This window comes from Phoenix dactylifera, chromosome 11 (genome assembly GCF_051530095.1).
Source record: "Phoenix dactylifera cultivar Ajwa chromosome 11, Ajwa_hap1_PhDact_Kaust_v1.1, whole genome shotgun sequence".
NCBI lineage: Eukaryota > Viridiplantae > Streptophyta > Magnoliopsida > Arecales > Arecaceae > Phoenix > Phoenix dactylifera.
In genome coordinates this window covers 27589316-27611436 of record NC_143200.1, presented here as the reverse complement: position 1 = coordinate 27611436, position 22121 = coordinate 27589316, and the positions used below count along the sequence as shown (strand labels likewise).

Genomic DNA, 22121 nt, shown 5'->3' with positions numbered 1-22121 from the left:
TATAAAAATTTGTAATCTGCATCAAATATTTTCTGATGAAAGAGAAGTTCAATAAAAACTGCTATGCGGATGAGATTTATTCTCTCCAATTTTTATTATGTATCAATATATATATATATATATATATATATGTAAGGTCTCCATAGCCGTTTTCTCAATACCATTATTCACTGCAATCTATTTTATTATATTTATTTTATATATATATATATATATAATAAAAACCTAGTGCCTTATTATTTTTTAATTTTTTATTTTTTATGATAAAAACGGCAATTCATATAGCTCTAACGTGAGTTCATCCTGCCAAATCAGAAGAAAGCAAAAAATACAAATCAGTCGGAAGCTCTACCGTGTATGTCCAGTAGAGCTCCCCAGAATGCCGTGCAACATAAGAGGCGACCCAGTTCACTCACCAAATGGAAATCAGAATTAATGATGGTAATATCTGCTTTAGTCATTTTAGTTGTTGTATTCAGTTCATCATTATGCTTGGTCAAATTTCTATCCGGAGTGATTGAAAAATTATTAATTATTATAATTAATTAGTTTGAAATTGGGGAGTTATACCCCGCAAGGTTCTTGATTCACTACATAAAATCTAATACCACTAGTATTGGATTCAGTTCTAAATAAATTTTATTTTTTTTCATTATCTCTTTTCATTACTTTTATTTATTATTTTATTCAATTTTTAATTTATATTACAAGATTATATCTTTGTACAAATGTTTGCTTGGTCTTCATTGACTATTAATTTTTTAATTCATAATATTTTATTCCAAAAATTGCTGTAAAAAGCAAAAAAAAAAGCGGCATCACGTACATAACACGAGTTCTATGCTAATAATAATGATAAAGATGATGATGAATAATTCTAGTTTATCCACTCCATATCTAAACCAAAATTCGAAATAGACTAATCCTATGGAAGCCTATTTCATCCGCATAAATTCTTGATGCCATGCTAAAACTGATGTTAATTGTTATAAAGAAGCGATAAAAGTTTATTATTTTTTAAGAAAGGAAGGCATAAAAGCCGGTGCTGGACAAACATTAGCACGTGTCTCCACGAGCCACAGCCCACGATACTCATAAGATGTCTTCAGGCTCTCCACCTATATATATATATATATATATATATATATATATATAATAAAAGTTTATTATTTTTTAAATTTTTTTATGAATATCCTCCTAAATATTGAATTTTGCATGAATATCCTTTCAAAATTGATATTTGCATGTATATATTCGTAAAACACTTGTTTTGTCATTCTGCCCTTTTTTTATTTTTGTTTTTGCATATGTACCCATGTTATTTAACAATGTTAAAAAATTAACCGTTTCAAATTAAAATGACTAAAATACTCTTAATGGGTAGATATGCAAATAGATCGCGATTTCGATAACAGAAAAAAAAAATGACAATAGCATATTTTAATATTTTATTTTATTTTTAATTAATATAAATATGATTTTTTTAACACTGTTAGAATAACCGTTATATTATGGGTATTTGTACAATAACATAATTTTACGAGAGTATATATATAAATATCAATTTTGGAAGAGTCTTCATGCAAAATCCGATATTTAGAAGGATATATATTCATGTGGAAAAATTCTATTTTTTAAAAAAGAAAAGCATAAAAGCTAATGGTAAACAAAGATTAGCACGTGTCTCCATGAGCCACAGCCCACGATACTCATAATAAGATGTCTTCAAGCTCTCCACCTAATCTATAGACGAGACCTACAGCTACATAGCTACGTGACGGTGGGCAAAATAAGGGATGTGGGATACGTATTCCCGCATACGTCAGTAGCTGCGTGCATGGGCTAGACCAGCTTAGCAATCAATTATGGCAGGTCCGCTTCAAAATGAATACTACCATGACACCCAGTCAAACTGAACTCATCAGTCACCTGACCTTCCATGCTCAAGTTGGACTTCTTTGTATCAGTCTAATAAAGCTAGCATCACCTTCAGGCTACTGCAGCCAAAATAAGTAAATGAATGAATCAATCAGCAAGCTACTGTAGGTCAAGCCCTATGTCAAGCACCCTTGAACTAGGTTTTTCGGATTCCTCGGGAGGCAGCTGTGTTATAGATGTTCTCACAGACCAAACTCATTAGAAAAATTGCTAGAATTTGACTGCTAGTAAAACTAGGATACTAGTACATCTATATCCATATTTATTTTAGTTGACGAATACAAATACTGTTGGGAGGAATAAGATTTTTTCCCAAAATGACATAAATACCCCTAAGAAGCCGTACAACTTCCGGCCCCAGACGGCCGAAGTCGGCGTCCGACTTCGGAACGCCCGACCTCGAGACCTCCGACCTAAGAAAAACCCCGATGTTCGAGGTCTACTCTTGTCAGCCACCTACTACGGCCGTGCGCCTCAGCGGTCCGGCCGAGGACCATACCCTGACATTTATTGCGCATGGTCGCTGTAACCCTCCGGCTTACTCCATAATAAATGCGGATCTCCGGCTTACTCCACAATAAATGCGGATCTCCGGCTTACTCCACAATAAATGCGGATCTCCGGCTTACTCCACAATAAATGCGGATCTCCGGCTTACTCCACAATAAATGCGGATCTCCGGCTTACTCCACCATAAATGCGCATGGCTCCTGTCATCTACGGACTCTCAGCTCTCCACGGCAAATCAGCCCAGCAGAGTCTAGTCAACTATGATAAGTCTCCGATCTCGGCCATACCTCCGACACCAATGCAATAATTCGTCTGACAGCGTGCTAGTTCGGGTTATACGACGCCCTCACCGCCGACATCAGAGCAATGATTCGCCTGACCATGCGCCGACCTGAACAACATGCCGAACCGTACTACGGCCTCGCCCTGTTACATCGCAGGTAAACCGACCCCCGCCTATAAAAGGGAGCCTTGGCCTCTCAGGAGGGGGGGAAGATTGATACACTCTACAGACATTATTTATCTCCCTTTCTACACTATTTGCCCCCTCCCTGACTTGAGCGTCGGAGGGCCGGCGCCGGAAAACCCGGCCACCGGTTTGTGTGCAGGCACCCGGACGGAGGACGCCGCCAACTGACGGATCGCCGCTTCGCCAGGAGGACCTGCCGCCCCTTCTCCCCGACTGTCCCAGACGGAGGACGCCGCTCGCCGACGGACCGCCGCCCCACCGTGAGAACTCATCGCCGCTCCCTCTCCTCGACCGAAGACTGCCCCCGGGTCCAATTTCCAGCAACAGTTGGCGCTAGAGGAAGGGCCCGAGTAGCAGTCATGAAGTTGAGAAGTAAGGGAGCCTCTAACATCTCCCGGCGTCCCCCGCAAAGCCCTGGACACTCTGTCCAGAATTCTCCAACTCCGGCTGACCCAGTTCCTCTAGTCCAGCCGGAACAGTTCGACGCCTTGGTACAGCAAGTCCAGGCCCTGGCCGCCGCCGTTCAGAGTTTGCGGCGCGAGGAAGCTTTGCCTACGCTCCCCCCACGGGCTCAGGCCCCGCCGGAGTGTCTCCCCAACGGCCCGGTTTTCCCAAGCCAAAACTTGCATGGCTCTTCTAGAGCCAATAACGGAGAACGAGCTTCTCCCCGGAGGAAATTACCGGGAGAAGGTTTCGATCGGAGGCCCCAACTTTCTGAGGCAGAGTCAGCCCCAGATCACCGTGAGCCGGCGCAAACCACAGCGACAATCCCACGGGTGGGGGAGCTCGACCAGAAAGTTGAGCATCTGGAGCGTCAGATTGCAGCGCTCCACAGCAAGAAGGCAAGACAAGAGGGAGACTTTGAGTTCACCACCAAGTCCCCCTTCTCCCGCCAGATCGAGGATGGGCCGGTTCCCGCGAGGTTCAAAATGCCTCAGGTGGAACCCTACAACGGGACGACCGACCCTCTCGACCACCTGGAGAGCTATCGGGCCCTTATGGCCCTACAAGGGTCCTCGGAGGCCATGCTCTGCAAGGCCTTCCCAGCGACCCTCCGAGGGACCGCTCGGCTTTGGTTTTCTGGGCTGAAGCCGAATACGGTGTCCTCTTTTGAGCAGCTCGGCAGGCAGTTCGCCACCAACTTCGCTGCCAGCCGGCGCCAGTGACGAACGTCAGACTCCCTCCTCGACATCAAACAGAAAGAGGGGGAGCCCCTCAAGGAGTACCTGGACCGCTTCACTGCCGCCACATGGGAGGTTCGCGAGCTGGACCAGTCGATGGCTATGTCGGCTCTGAAGACTGGGGTTCGCTCCTACCGATTCCTCTTCTCCATCGAGAAGAGCTTCCCGGCCGACTTCACTGAAATGTTGGCCCGAGCCCGGAAGTATGCCAAGGCCGAGGAGGCAGTTGCATCCAGGCGGGGGGCAATTGAGCCCGCCTCCAAGAAGCAGAAGAAACGCCGCGAGGAGCGCGGCCGACAAAGGAGCCGATCCCCCCGCCGAGAGAAAAACCTCCCCAGACTGAGAAGTCCGCCCCGACAGCAGAGGCGATCTCAGCAAAGGACCCCTCCTCGGCCGAGGTCTCCACCACGGCCTCGGACGTACCCGGGAAAGTACGAGAACTACACACCCGTCAACGCTCCCCGGGCCGAAATCCTGATGGAAATCGAGGGTCGGGACTTCTTCCGACCCCCGCCTCCTATGCGAGACACGGGATTCCCCCGGAATCCCAGGAAGTATTGCCGCTTCCACCGAGATCGTGGGCACGACACGGAGGACTGCTACCAACTCCGGGATGAGATAGAAGCGCTCATCCGACGGGGAGTACTCAACCGGTTCGTGAGGAACCGACCTGAGGAAAGGAGGCCGGCGGAGAATGTCGCACCAACCGAAAATCCGCGCGACAACAGGCCCATCGCCGGCACCATCAACATGATCGGGCGGGCCTCGGCAGGGACGGCCGCCCTGGAAGCACTCCCGAAGCGCCCACGTACTAGTGAAGTCATCTCGTTCTCGGATGAGGATTTAGAAGGGGTCGAAACCCCCATGATGACGCTGTGGTCATCTCTATGATTGTAAATAGGTTTGATGTAAAGCGTGTCCTAGTTGACAATGGAAGCTCAGCCAACATTTTGTATTATCATGCCTACCAAAAAATGGGATTGACAGAAGGGCATCTCCGGAGAGTCAATGCCCCGTTGGTTGGGTTTACCGGAGATGCAGTCCCGGTTGAAGGTGAGGCTAGCTTCCTTGTCACAGTCGGCCTCGCCCCCCGGGAGAGCACAGTGAGGATGGACCTCCTGGTGGTCCGTCTGCCCTCGGTCTACAACGCCATCCTTGGGCGCCCAGGGCTAAATGCCCTTCGAGCCGTGGTTTCAACTCGCCATTTGCTCATGCGGTTCCCCACCGACCAAGGAGTAGGCGAGGTCCGCGGAAACCAGCTGGTCGCCAAGCAATGCTACATGGCGGCCCACACAGTAAAGCAACCAGCCGAGGCGCCGGACCACCCGATGGGCCCTTCGCTGCCCATAGAAATCCTCGATGCGAGGGACACCCTCTGGAAGAAGCAAGTAGAGCCCGGTGAGCTCCTTATTCAAATCCCACTACAAGAAAATTTTTCCGAGCTAACTGTGCAGGTCGGCTCCGGCCTCGGCGCCCGCGAGAGGGATTGCCTCGTCAGCTTCCTGCGGGACAACGCTGACGTCTTCGCCTGGTCGCCCGAGGACGTGCCAGGAATAGACCCTGAGGTCATGGTCCACCGACTCCAGGTGAGACCGACCAGCAGGCCTGTAAAGCAGAAGAAAAGAGGCTCCGCCCCGGAACGACAACGAGCTGCGGCTGAGGAGGTGGACAAACTCCTCGGGGCCGGCTTCATCCGGGAGGTCTCCTACCCGGACTGGCTCGCCAACGTAGTCCTCGTAAAGAAGGCCAATGGGAAGTGGCGTATGTGCGTGGACTATACCGACCTGAACAAGGCCTGCCCGAAAGACAGCTTCCCCCTCCCGAGCATCGACCAACTCGTCGACTCCACTTCAGGACACCAGCTGCTAACCTTTATGGACGCCTTTTCAGGGTACAATCAAATCCGAATGGCGCCAGAAGACAAGGAGAAGACGGCCTTCATCACCGACAAGGGCACCTACTGCTACAAGGTGATGCCCTTTGGCCTGAAAAACGCTGGGGCCACATATCAGAGACTGGTCAGCCAAATTTTTAAAGACCAGATCGGCCGGAACATGGAAGTCTATGTGGACGACATGCTGGTAAAGAGCCGAGCGGCGGAACACCACATAGCCGATCTCAACGAGACATTCGCCAAGCTCAGAAGATATCAAATGAAACTCAACCCGGCGAAGTGCGCGTTCGGGGTCACCTCGGGCAAGTTCCTGGGTTTCATAGTGACCCAGCGCGGAATTGAAGTCAACCCGGAGAAAATCCGGGCACTGCAAGAGATGTCACCTCCAAAGACTGTTAAGAAGGTGCAACGGCTCGCAGGGCGGGTTGCCGCCCTGGGAAGGTTCGTCTCTCGGTCAGCCGAGCGATGCCTCCCCTTCTTCAAGAGCCTTAAACGGCCGAAAGACTTCCGGAGGACAGAAGAATGCCAGCAGGCCTTTGAAGAGCTTCGGAGCCTTCTGGCCTCTCCCCCGCTGCTCACCAAGCCCCAGAAAGGCGAGGTCCTTTACTTATATCTGGCTGTCTCCCCAGCTGCAGTAAGCTCAGTCCTCGTCCGGGAAGAGGACAAGCTCCAAAAGCCGGTCTATTACACCAGCCGGGTTTTCAGGGATCCTGAGACCCGATATTCTAAACTTGAGAAGACCATCTTCGCTCTCATCATCTCGGCTCGGAGACTCGGGCCTTACTTCCAAGCCCACACGATAGCTATATTGACCGACCAGCCTATGAAGCAAATACTGCAGAGGTCGGATCGTGCGGGGAGGATCGCCAAATGGGCGGTCGAGCTCGGGAAATTCGACCTCGAATATCGGCCCAGGCCGGCTATCAAAGCACAGATACTCGCCGACTTCATCGTGGAGTGCACCCTTCCGGACGACCCCGAGAGGCCACCCGAATCCTTAGAGGAGGCCCCGAGGCAGCCATGGGTCCTGCATTCGGACGGGTCTTCGACCTCGGAGGGTAGCGGGGCCGGACTCATCCTCACCAGTCCAGACGGAGTGGTGGCAGAGCAAGCTTTGCGCCTCGAATTCCCGGCCTCGAACAATGAGGCCGAGTATGAGGCTCTCATCGCCGGGCTCAAGCTGGCAAAAGAACTAAAAGTGGAAGACCTGACGGCCTTCAGCGACTCCCAGCTGGTAGTGAACCAGGTCCAAGGAGACTTCGAAGCTAAAGAGCCATCCATGCAAAAGTATCTCCAAAAGGTGCGGGAACTCGTATCTGCCCTGAATTCTTTCAATATTCGATACATCCCCAGAGCGGAAAACCTCAGGGCAGACCAGCTATCCAAATTGGCAACCTCCCGCATGAGCGAGCTTCCCAAGGGAACAGCGCTCGAGTATCTTCGGATCCCCAGCACGGAGGAACCCGAGCCCACCATGTGCATCGACTTCGAGCCAAGCTGGATCGATGGGCTCGTCTGCTACCTTCAGGACGGAACCCTACCTCACGACGAGACGGAAGCTCGCCGAATCAAGCGCCAGGCCCCCCGGTATGTCTTATACGAGAATAGACTCTACCGGCGATCATTTACTTCTCCCCTCCTCAGATGTCTCCGCCCCTCCGAGGCGGACTATGCCCTCCGAGAGGTCCATGAAGGGATCTGCGGAAATCACCTGGGGGGTCGGGCATTAGCCCATAAGGTCCTGCGACAAGGGTATTATTGGCCCACACTCCAGAAGGATGCAACGGATTTCGTCCGGAAGTGCGATCGGTGCCAGCGAAACGCCAATGTCCAGCGCCGACCTTCAGCTCTGCTGACCTCCATCATCGCCCCCTGGCCGTTTGCCCAATGGGGGATCGACATCCTGGGGCCCTTTCCCCTGGCCACTGGACAGAGAAAGTTTCTGGTCGTCTCCATCGACTACTTCACCAAATGGGTCGAGGCCGAACCCGTCGCCCGAATCACCGAGCAAAAGATGCGAGACTTCGTGTGGAAGTCCATAATCTGCAGATTCGGACTACCCCGTATCCTTATATCTGACAATGGTCGACAATTTGACAATGTTCATTTCAGAGAATTTTGCTCTGAGCTCGGCATTGATCACCGTTTCACCTCAGTCGCTCACCCCCAGACAAACGGAGAAACTGAGGTAACTAACCGCACTATTTTGCAGGGGCTCAAGGCTAGGCTTGATCGGTCCAAAGGACAGTGGGTCGAGGACTTGTACAATGTCCTTTGGGCGTACCGGACCACGTTCCGACTGCCCACGGGAGAGACCCCCTTCAACCTAGCATACGGCACTGAGGCCGTCATCCCGTTGGAGATCGGCCTGCCTTCTCCAAGGGTGGAGCATTACGACCCCGACGCCAATTCTTTCCAGCTCAGGAGCAACTTGGACCTCGTCGAAGAGACAAGAGAGGTTGTCCGGGTCCGCATGGCGAGATACCAACAGCGAATGGCCCAATACTACAACTCTAGAGTCAAGCCCAAGCTCTTCAAAGTGGGGGACCTCGTCCTCAGGAGAGCCGAGGCTTCTCAACCAATTGAGCAAGGAAAGCTCGCCCCAAATTGGGAGGGGCCGTATCAGATCGCCCGGGTACAACGACCAGGGGCGTATAAATTAAAGTCCCTAGAGGGGACCCTGATCCCGCGAAGCTGGAACTCCGAGAATCTACGAATGTACTACCAGTAAAACCCCTAGGGGTTCAAGACAATCAGGACAATGGACTCAGCTTCTTTTTCGCAAACAATTCTCTTATCTTGATGGCTGTAATTCCCTTCTAATATTGGGTCGTCTGTGATCCTCAGATTCTCCGGCCAAAATCGGGATGCCTCGAGGCTCGACCGTAGAGTCCCAAACTCCCTCGACCTCGGGAAGAATCGCAGGACGACGAAATATCGACTTGGCGCGAAATTTCCTCGGCTAAGGTCAGAATGCCCCGGTTCGTCGGGATGCCCCGGTTATAGGGATGCTCGAGACGTCAATCTATGAGCACGGTCCTCTCTGACCAGACGAGCTCGGCTCGTTCTCCATCAACTTCCATCTATGAGCACGGTCCTCTCTGATCAGACGAGCTCGGCTCGTTCTCCATCAACTTCCATCTATGAGCACGGTCCTCTCTGACCAGACGAGCTCGGCTCGTTCTCCTACCTCGACTAAGGTCGGGATGCCCCGAGGGTCGACCGTAGAGAACCAGACTCCCTCGACCTCGGGAAGGCGCCGTGAGGGGTGGAAAGGGTGGCTCCACCCGGGGCGCCACGAAGTGGACCCCCGGGAGCGGTCGACGATCTCCGATCCCCGAAGCGAGCGATCCCTCGACTAAGGTCGGGATGCCCCGAGGGTCGACCGTAGAGAACCAGACTCCCTCGACCTCGGGAAGCGTCGCAGGTCGGTAGAGCGTGCCTAGACCCGCCGACTTGACGAACGATCCCTCGACTAAGGTCGGGATGCCCCGAGGGTCGACCGTAGAGAACCAGACTCCCTCGACCTCGGGAAGAAGCCGTAAGGGGTGGAAAGGGTGGCTCCACCCGGGGCGCCACGAAATGGACCCCCGGGAGTGGTCGACGATCCCCGATCCCCGAAGCGAGCTATTCCCCGACTAAGGTCGGGATGCCCCGAGGGTCGACCGTAGAGAACCAGACTCCCTCGACCTCGGGAAGCGTCGCAGGTCGGTAGAGCGTGCCCAGACCCGCCAACCTGACGAACGATCCCTCAACTAAGGTCGGGATGCCCCGAGGGTCGACCGTAGAGTCCCAAACTCCCTCGACCACGGGAGGCACCACAGGTCAGCAAAGCGTCCACGGACTCGCCGACCCGACGCAAGATCCCTCGACCAAGGTTGAGGCGCCCGAGGTCCTACCATGGGGTCTGAAACTCCCTCGACCTCGCAGAGAGCTACAATTCAATAAAGCCTCGCCAAATCCTCTCAACCTCGGTGGGCGCTGTTGGGTCCGTGAGAAACCCGAGCCCCCCTTTAAGTCAAAATGACTCCGGAGGTCAACGAGGAAAGGAGGCAACCTACTCCACCACGCGAAGCGTGACTCGGAGAATGCAAGAGGTACATCCAGCTAGACGCCCTCCTTGTTAAATTTTATCTACATATTGCTGAGCGGAATCCCAACGTTGGAGTCTTATCTCGCCCCAAAGTCGGGCCTCTCCAATGGGTCGGCTTAAGATCGACCCCCTAATTACATTATGCAGGCTCCGTTCGTCAAGTCTCCGCAATCTGTACGAAGGCTTCATAAATTAGGGCCCAACTCGGCTATTCTACGTAAACTCCGACATCTAGCTGAGAAAGTGGTCCCGACCACGAGTGTGTCAGCCAAACATGGATACCAAGGCAATTTTTGGAAATCCCAGCCTTGCTCACCGAGTTCTCGGCAGAGTCCGAGAACGATAACTACGAAAGCCTTCGACGATGACTTACTTATTAGCCCGCGCTCCCTACGAGGGGTTCGGAGTTAAGTTCGGAAACCCGACTAAAATCTCCGAATGGCAGCAGGCATAGACCTAGTCCGGTCTTACTTGAAGGGCTGAGGCCCGACCTAGAGGCCTCGGGATTTCCCTAAAGGCTAAACGTGATGACTTCCACGATTCTTAGATCCGAGCTATGGGACTTAGAGGAATTTTCTAAAAAACCTAAGACTCGGAGCTCCTTTTGGTCGGAATGACTGAAACCCGAGAAGGCTAAGACATAGCCCGGGGAAAGGGGACAACTTCGTTAAGCAACCCAAAAACTAAGATGTGAAGTTAGAGGTCATCGAGGCAGTTAGCTAAGGCTCTAGCCTCGTTCGCAACAAAAAAGAAAGACAAACACATAATGATGAAAGTGTTTTTCATTAACAGAAGGCCGAAGGCCGATTACAAAATTGGAGGTCGACCATTTAAGAGCCGACCTCGGATACAATGAAAAAGAAAGGAAAAATATGCTAAGTCCTAAGCGGCGGGAGCAACGTCCGGGGGGTCGTCCGGCACGTTGATGATCTCGAGGTTTTCAGCCGGCACAGGCTCGGGGTCGGGGGCAGGGGCCTCGGGTACCGCCTCCGGGACGGCGTCCGTCTCGGCCGCCGGAGCCGCCTCTATGGTGCCAACCGCCTCGGCCACCCCCGTCGAAGGCTCGGTGGGGTCTTCTTCGTATATCCCCGCCTCGGATGTCAAAATGGCGGGGAGGGCTTCCACGTCGGACCCCAGGCCCAGGTCCTCCCTCGGACGGATCGTCGAGAGGTCGTATTGAAGGCAGTACCGGCGCATCTGAGCCCGGAAGTTCTCGAAACCTCGGAGGAACCCGTCCACTGTCTCCTCCTCCAACATGTCGCGGAACTCTTGTGACTCCTTGAAGAGCTCCACGGCATGTTCGGCTCGCTCGAGTGCCCTCCTCTCCCGGGCCTCAAGTTGCTCGATTCGGAGGCGGGAGACCCCGTCCTCATGCCTGAGGGCCGCGACCTCGGCCTGGACCTCCCCTAAGCGCGCCTCCGTGCCGCGCAAGGCCGACCTGGTTAGGGCATGGGCGGCCTTCTCCTCCCCGAGCCCCTCCGCCATAGCGAGGCGCTCAGCCTCGGTGGCCGCCCACCGAGCCTCGGCCGCGGCCAACGCCGCCTCCAGCTCGGCGACTCTTTTCTTGGCCGGCTCTAGCTGTCGGCCGAGCTGTCGGACTTCTTCCCGACACCCGTGGGCGATGAACGCCAAGGTGTCGAGCTCGAGAATATGCTGAAAAGGAAGAGACGAGGATATTGTGAGTTGAAAAGCACACAAGTACGCTAGTAACTCAAGAAAATTAAGAAGGAAGCTTACCCGGGCAGTGTTGCAGTAAGCGCTGCCAACGACCTCCTCCAGCGAAACATTCCGGAACACGGCCCGGTCCGCTGGAAGTACCGCACGCCGCAACATGGAGCGCGCGACCTCGGCATCCTGAAAGGCCGAGCTCCCCTCGGGAATAGGGGAGTCCGGCTCAACCGACTCTTCTCGGAAAGCCCGGGAAGAGCTCGGCACGACCGGGCCCGAGGTCCCGGAGCCGCTCGCTTCGGGGCCTCGAGCAAGCCCGGGTTCTGGCTGCTGTGGGGCCATGGACGACTCCCCCCGCTGGGCAAGGGGGGCAGGGCAAGGAGGGGCCGACGGGCCCGCATCACTAACGACCCGCTCCCGCCTCGGGTCGGCTGCAGGGGCCCCCGCCTCGGGGCCACTCGTGCCGGCTGAACTGGAGGCGCCGTCCGACCTCGCCCTCTTCCGGGGCTGGGGCCTAGCTCCCCCGACCTCGGCCTCTCGCCTCCTCAGGCGAGAGAAAAGTGATGTGTTGCTGGTCGGCAGGCGGGGAATATCTGAAATCAAAATTTCGTTAAGTATCAGACCAGTGACAGTAAAAGCAAAGAACGAAGAAAAAATAAAATAATGTAACCACCCTTACCCTCGGGGCGCGCCGAGCTCAGACCTACGCTCGCCAGGGCGTCCTCCCGCAGGAGCTCGGTCAGGTCGTTGCCCCTCCCGAGGGCTCGCACGGAGTCCAGGGTCCTCGGCTCCCTCCTCAAGGGCTCGGAGAGCTTATTGAGGGTCTTCAACCGAGGGTTCCCCCACCTCGGGTCGAACCCCCAAGGCGCCTCGGACGCCAGGAAGAAAAACTTCCCCTTCCACTCATGAATCGAGGAAGGGGCACCCTGGAAGAGTGACATACCGCCCCGAAAGGCGAAGTATAGCCACCCTGCATCCGCCGGGTTCTTCTTTAACAGAAAACACCGGCGGAAGAGGCCTACCGAGATCGGGATCCCGTGCCCGAGGCACAGGGACAAGAACCCGATTATGGTCCTCCACGAGTTCGGAGCCAACTGCGCCGGGACGAGCTGGTACTCGGCCAACAGCTGGCTCACGAACTCGTGGGCGGAAAAACGCAGGCCAGCCCAAAGTGTCTCGCGGTAGACCGCGATCCGACCTGGGGGCGGCTGCGTCACCCTGTCCTCCGGCCCCGCAGTTTCAAGACGAAACCCGGGCTGGAAGAAGAACCGGGAGCGGATCAGCTCCAACTCCTCCCCCGACAAGCTCGATCCCACTTCCTCAGGACCCAAACCCATTCCCACAGAAGAGCGAAATAAAAGTTAAAAAAAGCGGAAAATGGAAGCTGGGGAGAAGAAGAAAAGAGGAAACCCTAGTGAAAACAGGGTGAAAACCTACTGGACATCGCCGGAAATCGCTCCGGGCACCGACGGCAAGGTTCGGTTAAAAAAGGAAGCAAGGGAGAAAGGCAACGAAAATAAGAAGCAGCCAAATAAGACCTTTAGGGCAACCTCGAGGGGTTTATATAGACCCCCCTGACGGCCCAGATCGATGGGGTCGGTTCCCATCCCCCGATCGGGTTGCGCCACGCGTCGACCTCGTAAGCCGAGGCACCATATTCACTCCGGATTAATAAATCGGGTACGAAATCGAAGCGTTGTCCCGTCGGATCTCGGGGCCTCATCATGGGTCTGCAAAATCAAATCGTCTTGAGGAACGAACGGACACCGCCCCGCTCCCCTCATTTAATAAGATCTGGGACACGTGGAGCCTCGATGTGGCCTCCACCTCTCCGGAATTGTGATCCAGTAAGACGAAATCGGAAGCGTCCGACCTTGGGTCACGCCGCGTGTCCGTTTTAAACCCCGTAACGGCACACTCATTAATGAGCGAGAAGCCTCGATTACGGGATTGAGGCACCGCCTCGGCGAGCCCGAGGACCCCCATCATTAATCCGCCGTAAGGCGATCCTGGCGATTCAAGAGACGCCACCTCCGCTTCAAGAAGCGTAATGATACGAGCTTCATCATAAGCTCACTGAATGAAGCAGCCTCGAGACGCCAAAGGGCGCAGGTTTCACCATGAAAGCTCCGAGAAGCGCAAGGGGGCGGACGAGACTCGCCCCCCAACCTCAGTGACAGACTTTACTTCCCTCGTCCGAGCCCACAAGTCGCTCGAACTCGGAAGTCGGGGGATAGTGTTGGAGGGAATAAGATTTTTTTCCAAAATGACATAAATACCCCTAAGAAGCCGTACAACTTCCGACCCCAGACGGCCGAAGTCGGCGTCCGACTTCGGAACGCCCGACCTTGAGACCTCCGACCTAAGAAAAACTCCGATGTTCGAGGTCTACTCTTGTCAGCCACCTACTACGGCCGTGCGCCTCAGAGGTCCGGCCGAGGACCATACCCTGACATTTATTGCGCATGGTCGCTGTAACCCTCCGGCTTACTCCACAATAAATGCGGATCTCCGGCTTACTCCACAATAAATGCGGATCTCCGGCTTACTCCACAATAAATGCGGATCTCCGGCTTACTCCACAATAAATGCGGATCTCCGGCTTACTCCACAATAAATGCGGATCTCCGGCTTACTCCACAATAAATGCGGATCTCCGGCTTACTCCATAATAAATGCGGATCTCCGACTTACTCCACCATAAATGCGCATGGCTCCTGTCATCTACGGACTCTCAGCTCTCCACGGCAAATCAGCCCAGCAGAGTCTAGTCAACTATGATAAGTCTCCGATCTCGGCCATACCTCCGACACCAATGCAATAATTCGTCTGACAGCGTGCTAGTTCGGGTTATACGACGCCCTCACCGCCGACATCAGAGCAATGATTCGCCTGACCATGCGCCGACCTGAACAACATGCCGAGCCGTACTACGGCCTCGCCCTGTTACATCGCAGGTAAACCGACCCCCGCCTATAAAAGGGAGCCTTGGCCTCTCAGGAGGGGGGGAAGATTGATACACTCTACAGACATTATTTATCTCCCTTTCTACACTATTTGCCCCCTCCCTGACTTGAGCGTCGGAGGGCCGGCGCCGGAAAACCCGGCCACCGATTTGTGTGCAGGCACCCGGACGGAGGACGCCGCCAACTGACGGATCGCCGCTTCGCCAGGAGGACCTGCCGCCCCTTCTCCCCGACTGCCCCAGACGGAGGACGCCGCTCGCCGACGGACCGCCGCCCCACCGTGAGAACTCATCGCCGCTCCCTCTCCTCGACCGAAGACTGCCCCCGGGTCCAATTTCCAGCAACAAATACAAATATGAAATATTAGTCAGATGGAAAAAAAATTAATCGTATTTGTTTTAAATGGATATAGATACAATCGGATAGTGTGAGCATGGATATAAATAAAGATATAAGTCGGTTAATTAAACTTTACTGCCACAAAATTTAAAATATTACTAAATAGAAGATAAATTAAGTTAATAGATAATGTGTTGGTGTAGTCATTTTTTTATTAAAAGTTGATGAGTATTACATAAAATTAAATGGGACTATAAATAGATTTGGATACTCAGATGTAGATCAGTTGTCTATCTATATCTATATTCATTTTTCTCTAGTGGATATGATGGATAATAATCTGATGCTCAAATTTCTATTCATATTCAGATAAATTCGAATACGAGAATAGATTTAGATGGACATCAATTTAATCCATTTTCACCTCTAATTTCCAACCTTGTTAATTGAGTTATTAATTACAATATTAATAAATCCAATTAGGCTAACATCACCAAGCCTACTACTGCCGCTCAAGACGAGAGAGAGAGAGAGAGAGAGAGAGAGAGAGAGAGAGAGAGAGTGCGTGAATGACACTTAGCTACAGGGCGGCAAGCTCTCTGGCCGAGAACCCTTGGATTTTTAGATTTCACAATCCCAAGCTACGATGACATGGCAAGCTTATTATATGGCGCCTCTCCTCTAATTTTGAGGCCCGGCCCGGCCAGCTGAGCCTAATATCTTGGGTGGGCCAAGCCCGCTCAAAAAGCTTCGGGCTTGAATGGGCCCCACAGGCCACTTGATTTTTTTTTTTTTTGTTTGTTGGTGGTACAACGGCAGCTCACATATGACTGGTGTGAAACTGTGAATGCAGCTAACAAAATCAGAAAAAAAATAATCATACAATAGAGTAGGAACCAACATATGGTTCACCCAAATGAAGTCCCAAATTGATGGGTCACAAAAGACCATCCAATCCAATCAGTAGCCCTATTTGCCTCCCTGTAGCATAGTGGAAGCTCCTTGCCTCTCCCTTTTCTTCCACAAATGATTACCCAGACGATGTACAAGTAGCCGAGGTTGGGCAGAGGAAATGACATCTCGGAGGATCAAGTCCCTTCTCCCAGTTTCTCTTTTATTTTTCATGCTAAAAAAAAAAAAAAAATCGAAAGTTATCCCCTGAGGCATCGAATTGAGACAGGGCTGGGATAATTAGTTATCCCTAGGATAATTGCCAACTGAAACGATTGACCGTCGACCCCAACAATTCGGTCATAGCCTCGATAACCAAGGATTCAGCGGTTCCATGGTTCCATGGTCCCACCGCATATTTTGTAATGACCGAAAATCTTATTCCAGCAAAAAGTAATTACCAAGACAAAGGTATTTTTATCTTTTTATCTCCAAGTAATCGTAGAAGTGTTTATTGTTTAATAACATTCTACGCAAATACAGATTCAGATTTATCTAGCTTTATTCTAGAATTAATAATACCTATTAAGAATAATACAAATAACCCACTTTAGATTTCTCATATGTTGCTGGAAATACTGGACAAATACTTGTGTCGTTTTATTTCTTGCTCCTATTTACTTGCTTGCTTCTAATTCTTGTGTGGTTGCTTAACATTCAATCATCTTGTGGTTAAAATATCTAGGCTGCTCTTATTTCTCTTCTTCTTGGTAATATTGTTAAGAAATGGAGAAATGATTGCATATGTTGCTTAAGAGGATGTCAACCATGCCATCTCTGCTGCTCGTAAAGCATTTGATGGACCATGGTCAAGGATGACTGCTTACCTACTACTCTGCAACCACTGCTTCACTAAATCTTTTTTGCTTTATTCACAGGAATACAGGATCTTATAACACTATCAGAAGTTGTATCACTTATGATTTATAATCTTCTGTTGATTACAGTTACGGTTATTGCTTTGCGAATTTGATTGAAAAGTATAATGATGAGATTGCGTTACTTTAGACAGGATAATGGGAAACCTTATGAGCAGACTGCCTTGATAGAAATACCAGTGATGGCACTTATATTTCAAAGTTATGCTGGTAAAATTTATAGCAGCAAATTCTCTTTTATGCGCCTGATTTAAACATCGATAATCTTAATCTACCAGACCATTTGACATTGATAATCTTAATCTAATAGACCATTTGCAGGTTACCATATCTCTTTCAATTTTACCATTTCCTATTTTAGCCAGTATTCGAATTATCTGCAATTAAATTGCAGGCAAAGAAATGGCCCCTGCGAGCAATTGGTCCAGCCCCATGCCGATAGCCACCATCGCCTCTGCTTCTCAATGTTCTCAAGATTGTTTCAAGGAGAGCTGCTCTTTGGATTCCTTCTTGGTTTTCTGTTCTCATTGCATACTCGCTCGCCCATTAATTATTATGTCCATTGTTGAGGTTGTCTTATCTAGTTTTTGTCATTTCAGTTACTTCTTTCCTCCATGGAAACTACTTCTACTTGAACAATTCAGACACCATTTCTCACAAAAGAACAGTGTCAATGCACCATACTTGGATTGCAAATGAAGAAATACAGGTGCTAGTCCAAAGAAACTTTTCTTTGGATTCAGTAATTCATCCTGTTTAAACAAACTTACAAAACATGGTAACAAATAAATGGAAGAAAACTTTTTGGATTTCAAAATACGAGCCTTGGTCTCATATTTTGTTTATGAAACACCCCAGCGTTTAGATGAATCAAAGACTATGCACGACGCTAGCATGGAAAGCTGATAGAAAATCAAGGACAGAGAATTCGCTTGACATTTAATTTTTCAAAGGACAAGCTTCCTGTAGTGATGCACAGAAAAGTTTTGTTGTTTCCCTGAAATGATGCATATTATAGACCTAGCTGATATGTATTCTACTATGTCACTAATGAACTACTGGCGAGGGAGATCTTCTTGTAACTATTACTTTTTAATCAACCCTGTTGGATTTAGACCCTTCTTTAAGGCCTTGGAGGCATCATCTTGATGAGAACCTAGCCAAGAACATGCAAACAAAAGAGCCATCAGGCTGCCTTTCTTTACAAAGATCAATAGCTCAACAGCAGAGTGATTGTAGCTCAATTTCCAACTCTTGACCGAACGAGACATGTTCCAACTCTTCTAAAAAAAAAAAATCCCGAAGCATCGTATCGGCTGTTTTCCCTCTTATCCTTTCATCTGGGATCCAAGAAACCTTTGGAAGATTTACTAGATGCAAACAATTTAAACTCGCAGCCTAAAGCAGAAACTTACAGAAACATTCACAATGGCACTTTAATTATCATATAGCCAGAATAGCCAAAACTTCTAAGAAGCTAGATATTTTGCAGCCCTCCGAATCTTCTCTCGGCGAATCCACATTTTTATACAATAAAACTGGGGAGGCTACATTTTATTGACCATATATCAGATTGTACGTACTTGCAGCAGCTACTGAATTAGCCGTTCCAAAGTACAACTTAGAAACGAGGAGGATTAGCGCTCACCGGAAATCCCATCACGACGCCACTGGCAAACCGGTCCTGCTGATCCTTGAAGCCGTTGCCCCCCTTCCGGCGACCGGCCATAGTCCGGCAAATCGGGCAAATCGGAGTTGTGAGCAACCAAGAATCCACACACTGTGCATGAAAACTGTGCTTGCACAGAGGGAGCAATCTGCACCTCTCGCCCACCTGAAAGCTCTCCAAGCAGACGGCGCAGTCGACCGAACCGCCGCCCTCCTTCTCTCCGGCGGCGTCGAAGTCATAGCAGGGGAGCTTCTCCAGCTCATCCGGGGATAAACCATTGCTCGCGCCGCCCCTCTCCTCCCTGGAGATGGTAAGAAACCATCTCTGAAAGGCCCTGCCTACAATACGTATGTGAAGCACCACCAGGACGCTTATGGCGATGAAGAAGAGCGCGATCGAGATAATAATGGCTATCAGCATGACCTGGGTGGCGATGCCCAGCAGCCTGGTCGTCATTCCAGCTAGCTGCCTCTCTTGTCACCAAACTCTGTGCTTCAACTTCCCATGGCGATGCCCCTTCCGCTTCTTTGGTAAAGAAAAACAGCTCCAGACTTCAAACCAACACCCAAGATGGGTAGGTGGGGAGAGGTGAGATGGGAGTTTGGGAAAGGCGGAATGGAAGGGATGGCGATGAAGGAGAGATGAATGCAGTATCGCGAATGCGGTAGGTGAACCGAACAGCGTTCTGGACACGAAGCAGTCGCCAGCCGGTGCATGCCCACGGTGTTTCCCTTACAAATGGAAAAAAACGTGAATCTTGAGAGGACCACCCAAGATAAAAATATATAAATTTGTAATTTAAATTTATAATATTCAGCTTACTTAGATTTTCATTTTATTTTTTTTTAAAAAATAAGAAGATCGATGACGAGTACTGTAGAGGGATGGAAAGATCAGCGTTTTGTTCGAGGAGAAGAACAACAATAATGCTTTGTGGGGTAGAAAACCTTTGTTCTTACTTTCTTTCCAAAACACTCCATGTGACTGTAATAATAAAAAGCATCCAAGATGGCCGCAGGATCGCAATAGATCTATTTTTATATGACAGAATCTAAAGATCTTTAAGAAAGCATGCTCTTCTCATAAATGACAGCAAAAAAAACTTATTAATATTATTTTTTTAGTAAACCAGAATCATTAAACCAGTATAGAGTAAATATATCCACAAGCATTTGAAAATAAAATGTCTAGTAATTTAGAAGAAATGTCTCTCGCAATCATGTATGATCGGCAATATACTACAATTGGTTGCAATATATAGCGGTACAGATTATTCTTTTATTTTAGAACTCATGTTGCATAGTTAAATACCCGCTCATTGAGAAATAATATGATGAAAATATGAAATAAATATTAAGGGCATGAAATAAAATTTACTAGATTCTGCCACTGCCAAATAGCCAAAACTTGTGAAATAAGTTGGGGTTGTGATTATTTTTACCTATAAAATGGGATTACATTTATGCATTTCTATTTCTGGTTTCATGCTAGATCTAAACTCATTTCCTACCTAAAGACCCGGACAAAGGAATAATAAATTTCAAGTGGCCATCTCTTGTCATCTTTCCCTACCTACCCCATATTTGTGGAACTATTCTATTCATATGTGCTGCCAAAAGCACATGCATTGGTAAAGCGTTGTCGGTAGAATCAGCGATTTATTTTGTTCGCTCTACTTCATTAGGGATGTGTTGAGTGTAGCAAAATACGAACTAGATCTTTACTTAATAATAAAGCCGGTTGCAACATCCCCAGTGGCCCTGCCTTCAATTATTTTCCGTAAAAAATTCTGGCTTGGGGCTCAAAGGCTTGCCTTCTTCTCTAACGGAAGAATCCGCGTGGAGGCAGACAGGGTGCAGGTTTGGAGATCAAAGTAGCTGCATTCGTTACTTTTTAATTTTTTTGGATGTATCTATATATGTTATGTATGATGCTTCTGTTTTTAGGAAAAAAAAATAGCTGCATTCTTGTGCCGTTGGAGATGGAATGGGCCCACAACACAAAAAAAAGGGCCCATTCCCAAGCTATTACTGTTGTTTGACGATTAGGAAATCCGTCGCTCATATCCTTTTATAGCGCCCGAGCGCAATACGAATATGAAAGCTATCACGTGTACCCTCTGTTGTTATTTTGACCCCACCCTCGGTGCACGATTTTTTGGTTTATCTAGAAAAGGACTGTATTACGAAGAGGTCATTAGTACCTGCTACGATGATGAGAGGTCTTGGATGATATTCGTAGTTTGGGAGCCCCATCCTTCCGCTTTATAAGATAAATTTCGATGGTAGTATGGTTGATTGAGAAAATGAAAGAGATGCATGGTTCATGGTTAGAAAGCTACTCCTAATTTATTGCGGCTACTGGCCATCAATAGAGCTGAGAAGGGCATAGGAGGGGATCAGGTATACGGCCCTCATATTGTGAGCTAACCACATGTTTCTCGAGGGAGACTTCGGCGGTGAACTCGGTAGTTTTTGAGGTTTACCTAACAAGCAAATGGGCATTCTTTACTCTCGGCTACTTGAAGGCTTGTCAGGACATGTATTTCCTTTAGCACTATTTATGTGTATCGGAGGTAAATAGAGCGGCAGGTTGGATGACCTCTTTTGTGATATAGCACTCTGATGGCACGTTGTTGGAGGATTAGTTCCGAGTAGAGCTGATCACGGGCCTTCTGGCCCGCCAGCCCGGTCCGAAATTTTTCGGGCTTGGGCATTAAAAAAAAAGGCACATGGGTCGGGCTCGGGCAGGAAAAGCAGCCCGACCAAAAAATTGGGCTGGGCCTGAAAATTTTTAAAAATGGTCCGGCCCGGTCCGTGTTTAAAAATAAAAGTAGAAATATACATCCAGTTTTAGAGAGCTCATTAAGCTGTTGGGCCATTCTGGCCCATTTTCAAATTTCAAACAAAGAAAAACTCGGACCTGTCAGATCGGGCATGGAATCATATTTATAAAGTCGAGTCGAACCTGGACAAAAATTTAAGCCCGATAGTCGGGCCGAGCCAGGCCCGGGCATAGCCATCGGGCCTAATTTTTGCTATAGAGCCCGACTCGGGCCGGGTTTTGATTAACTCTAGTTCCGAGGTTTTCTTTTTTTTTCTGATTTTACGAGATGTCTTCATGTCACATTTTATAAAAAAAAGAAAGAAACGGCAGGAATGACACGGCGATATAAAAAAAAATCTCTTTCTCGGATAGGTGTAAAAAAATATAAAATATATAAATAAATCTATCTCATCCTATAAACTTAAGTTTATGGGATAAATGGTGATTTTAATATGGTATCAAAGTGTGCTTAAGTTTTTGGAACAAGTGATAATTTTAATGAAAACCAGGATGATATTGTAATGGCCATATGGGTCACATTTCCAATAACAAACTCAAGGCTCGTCTGCTTTTACTGAAGAATTTATATGGATGACGGAGGGATATCAAAGAAAAATCTCCCTCTCACACGCACACACTCACATGCGCATATACATATTGAAACCAGGATGATGTAGTAATGGCCATGAGTCACGTTTCTAGTCCGGTCTTCCGTCTTTCTTTCTTTTCCTTTTGTTTA

General features: G+C 49.4%; 1 protein-coding gene across 1 annotated transcript; it reads right to left on the bottom strand.

Annotated features, from left to right (window-relative positions):
- Nucleotides 1-18508: 18508 nt before the first annotated feature.
- On the bottom strand, nucleotides 18509-19012 carry LOC103719045 (RING-H2 finger protein ATL14-like). The gene has a single exon (XM_008808111.6). The coding sequence runs from the start codon at nucleotides 19010-19012 to the stop codon at nucleotides 18509-18511; it is 504 nt and encodes a 167-aa protein (XP_008806333.2).
- Between the last annotated feature and the right edge of the window lie 3109 nt (nucleotides 19013-22121).

What these genes read in the sequence shown, in the direction of transcription:
- LOC103719045 (XM_008808111.6), bottom strand. Translation starts at nt 19,012, where the DNA reads ATGACGACCAGGCTGCTGGGCATCGCCACCCAGGTCATGCTGATAGCC.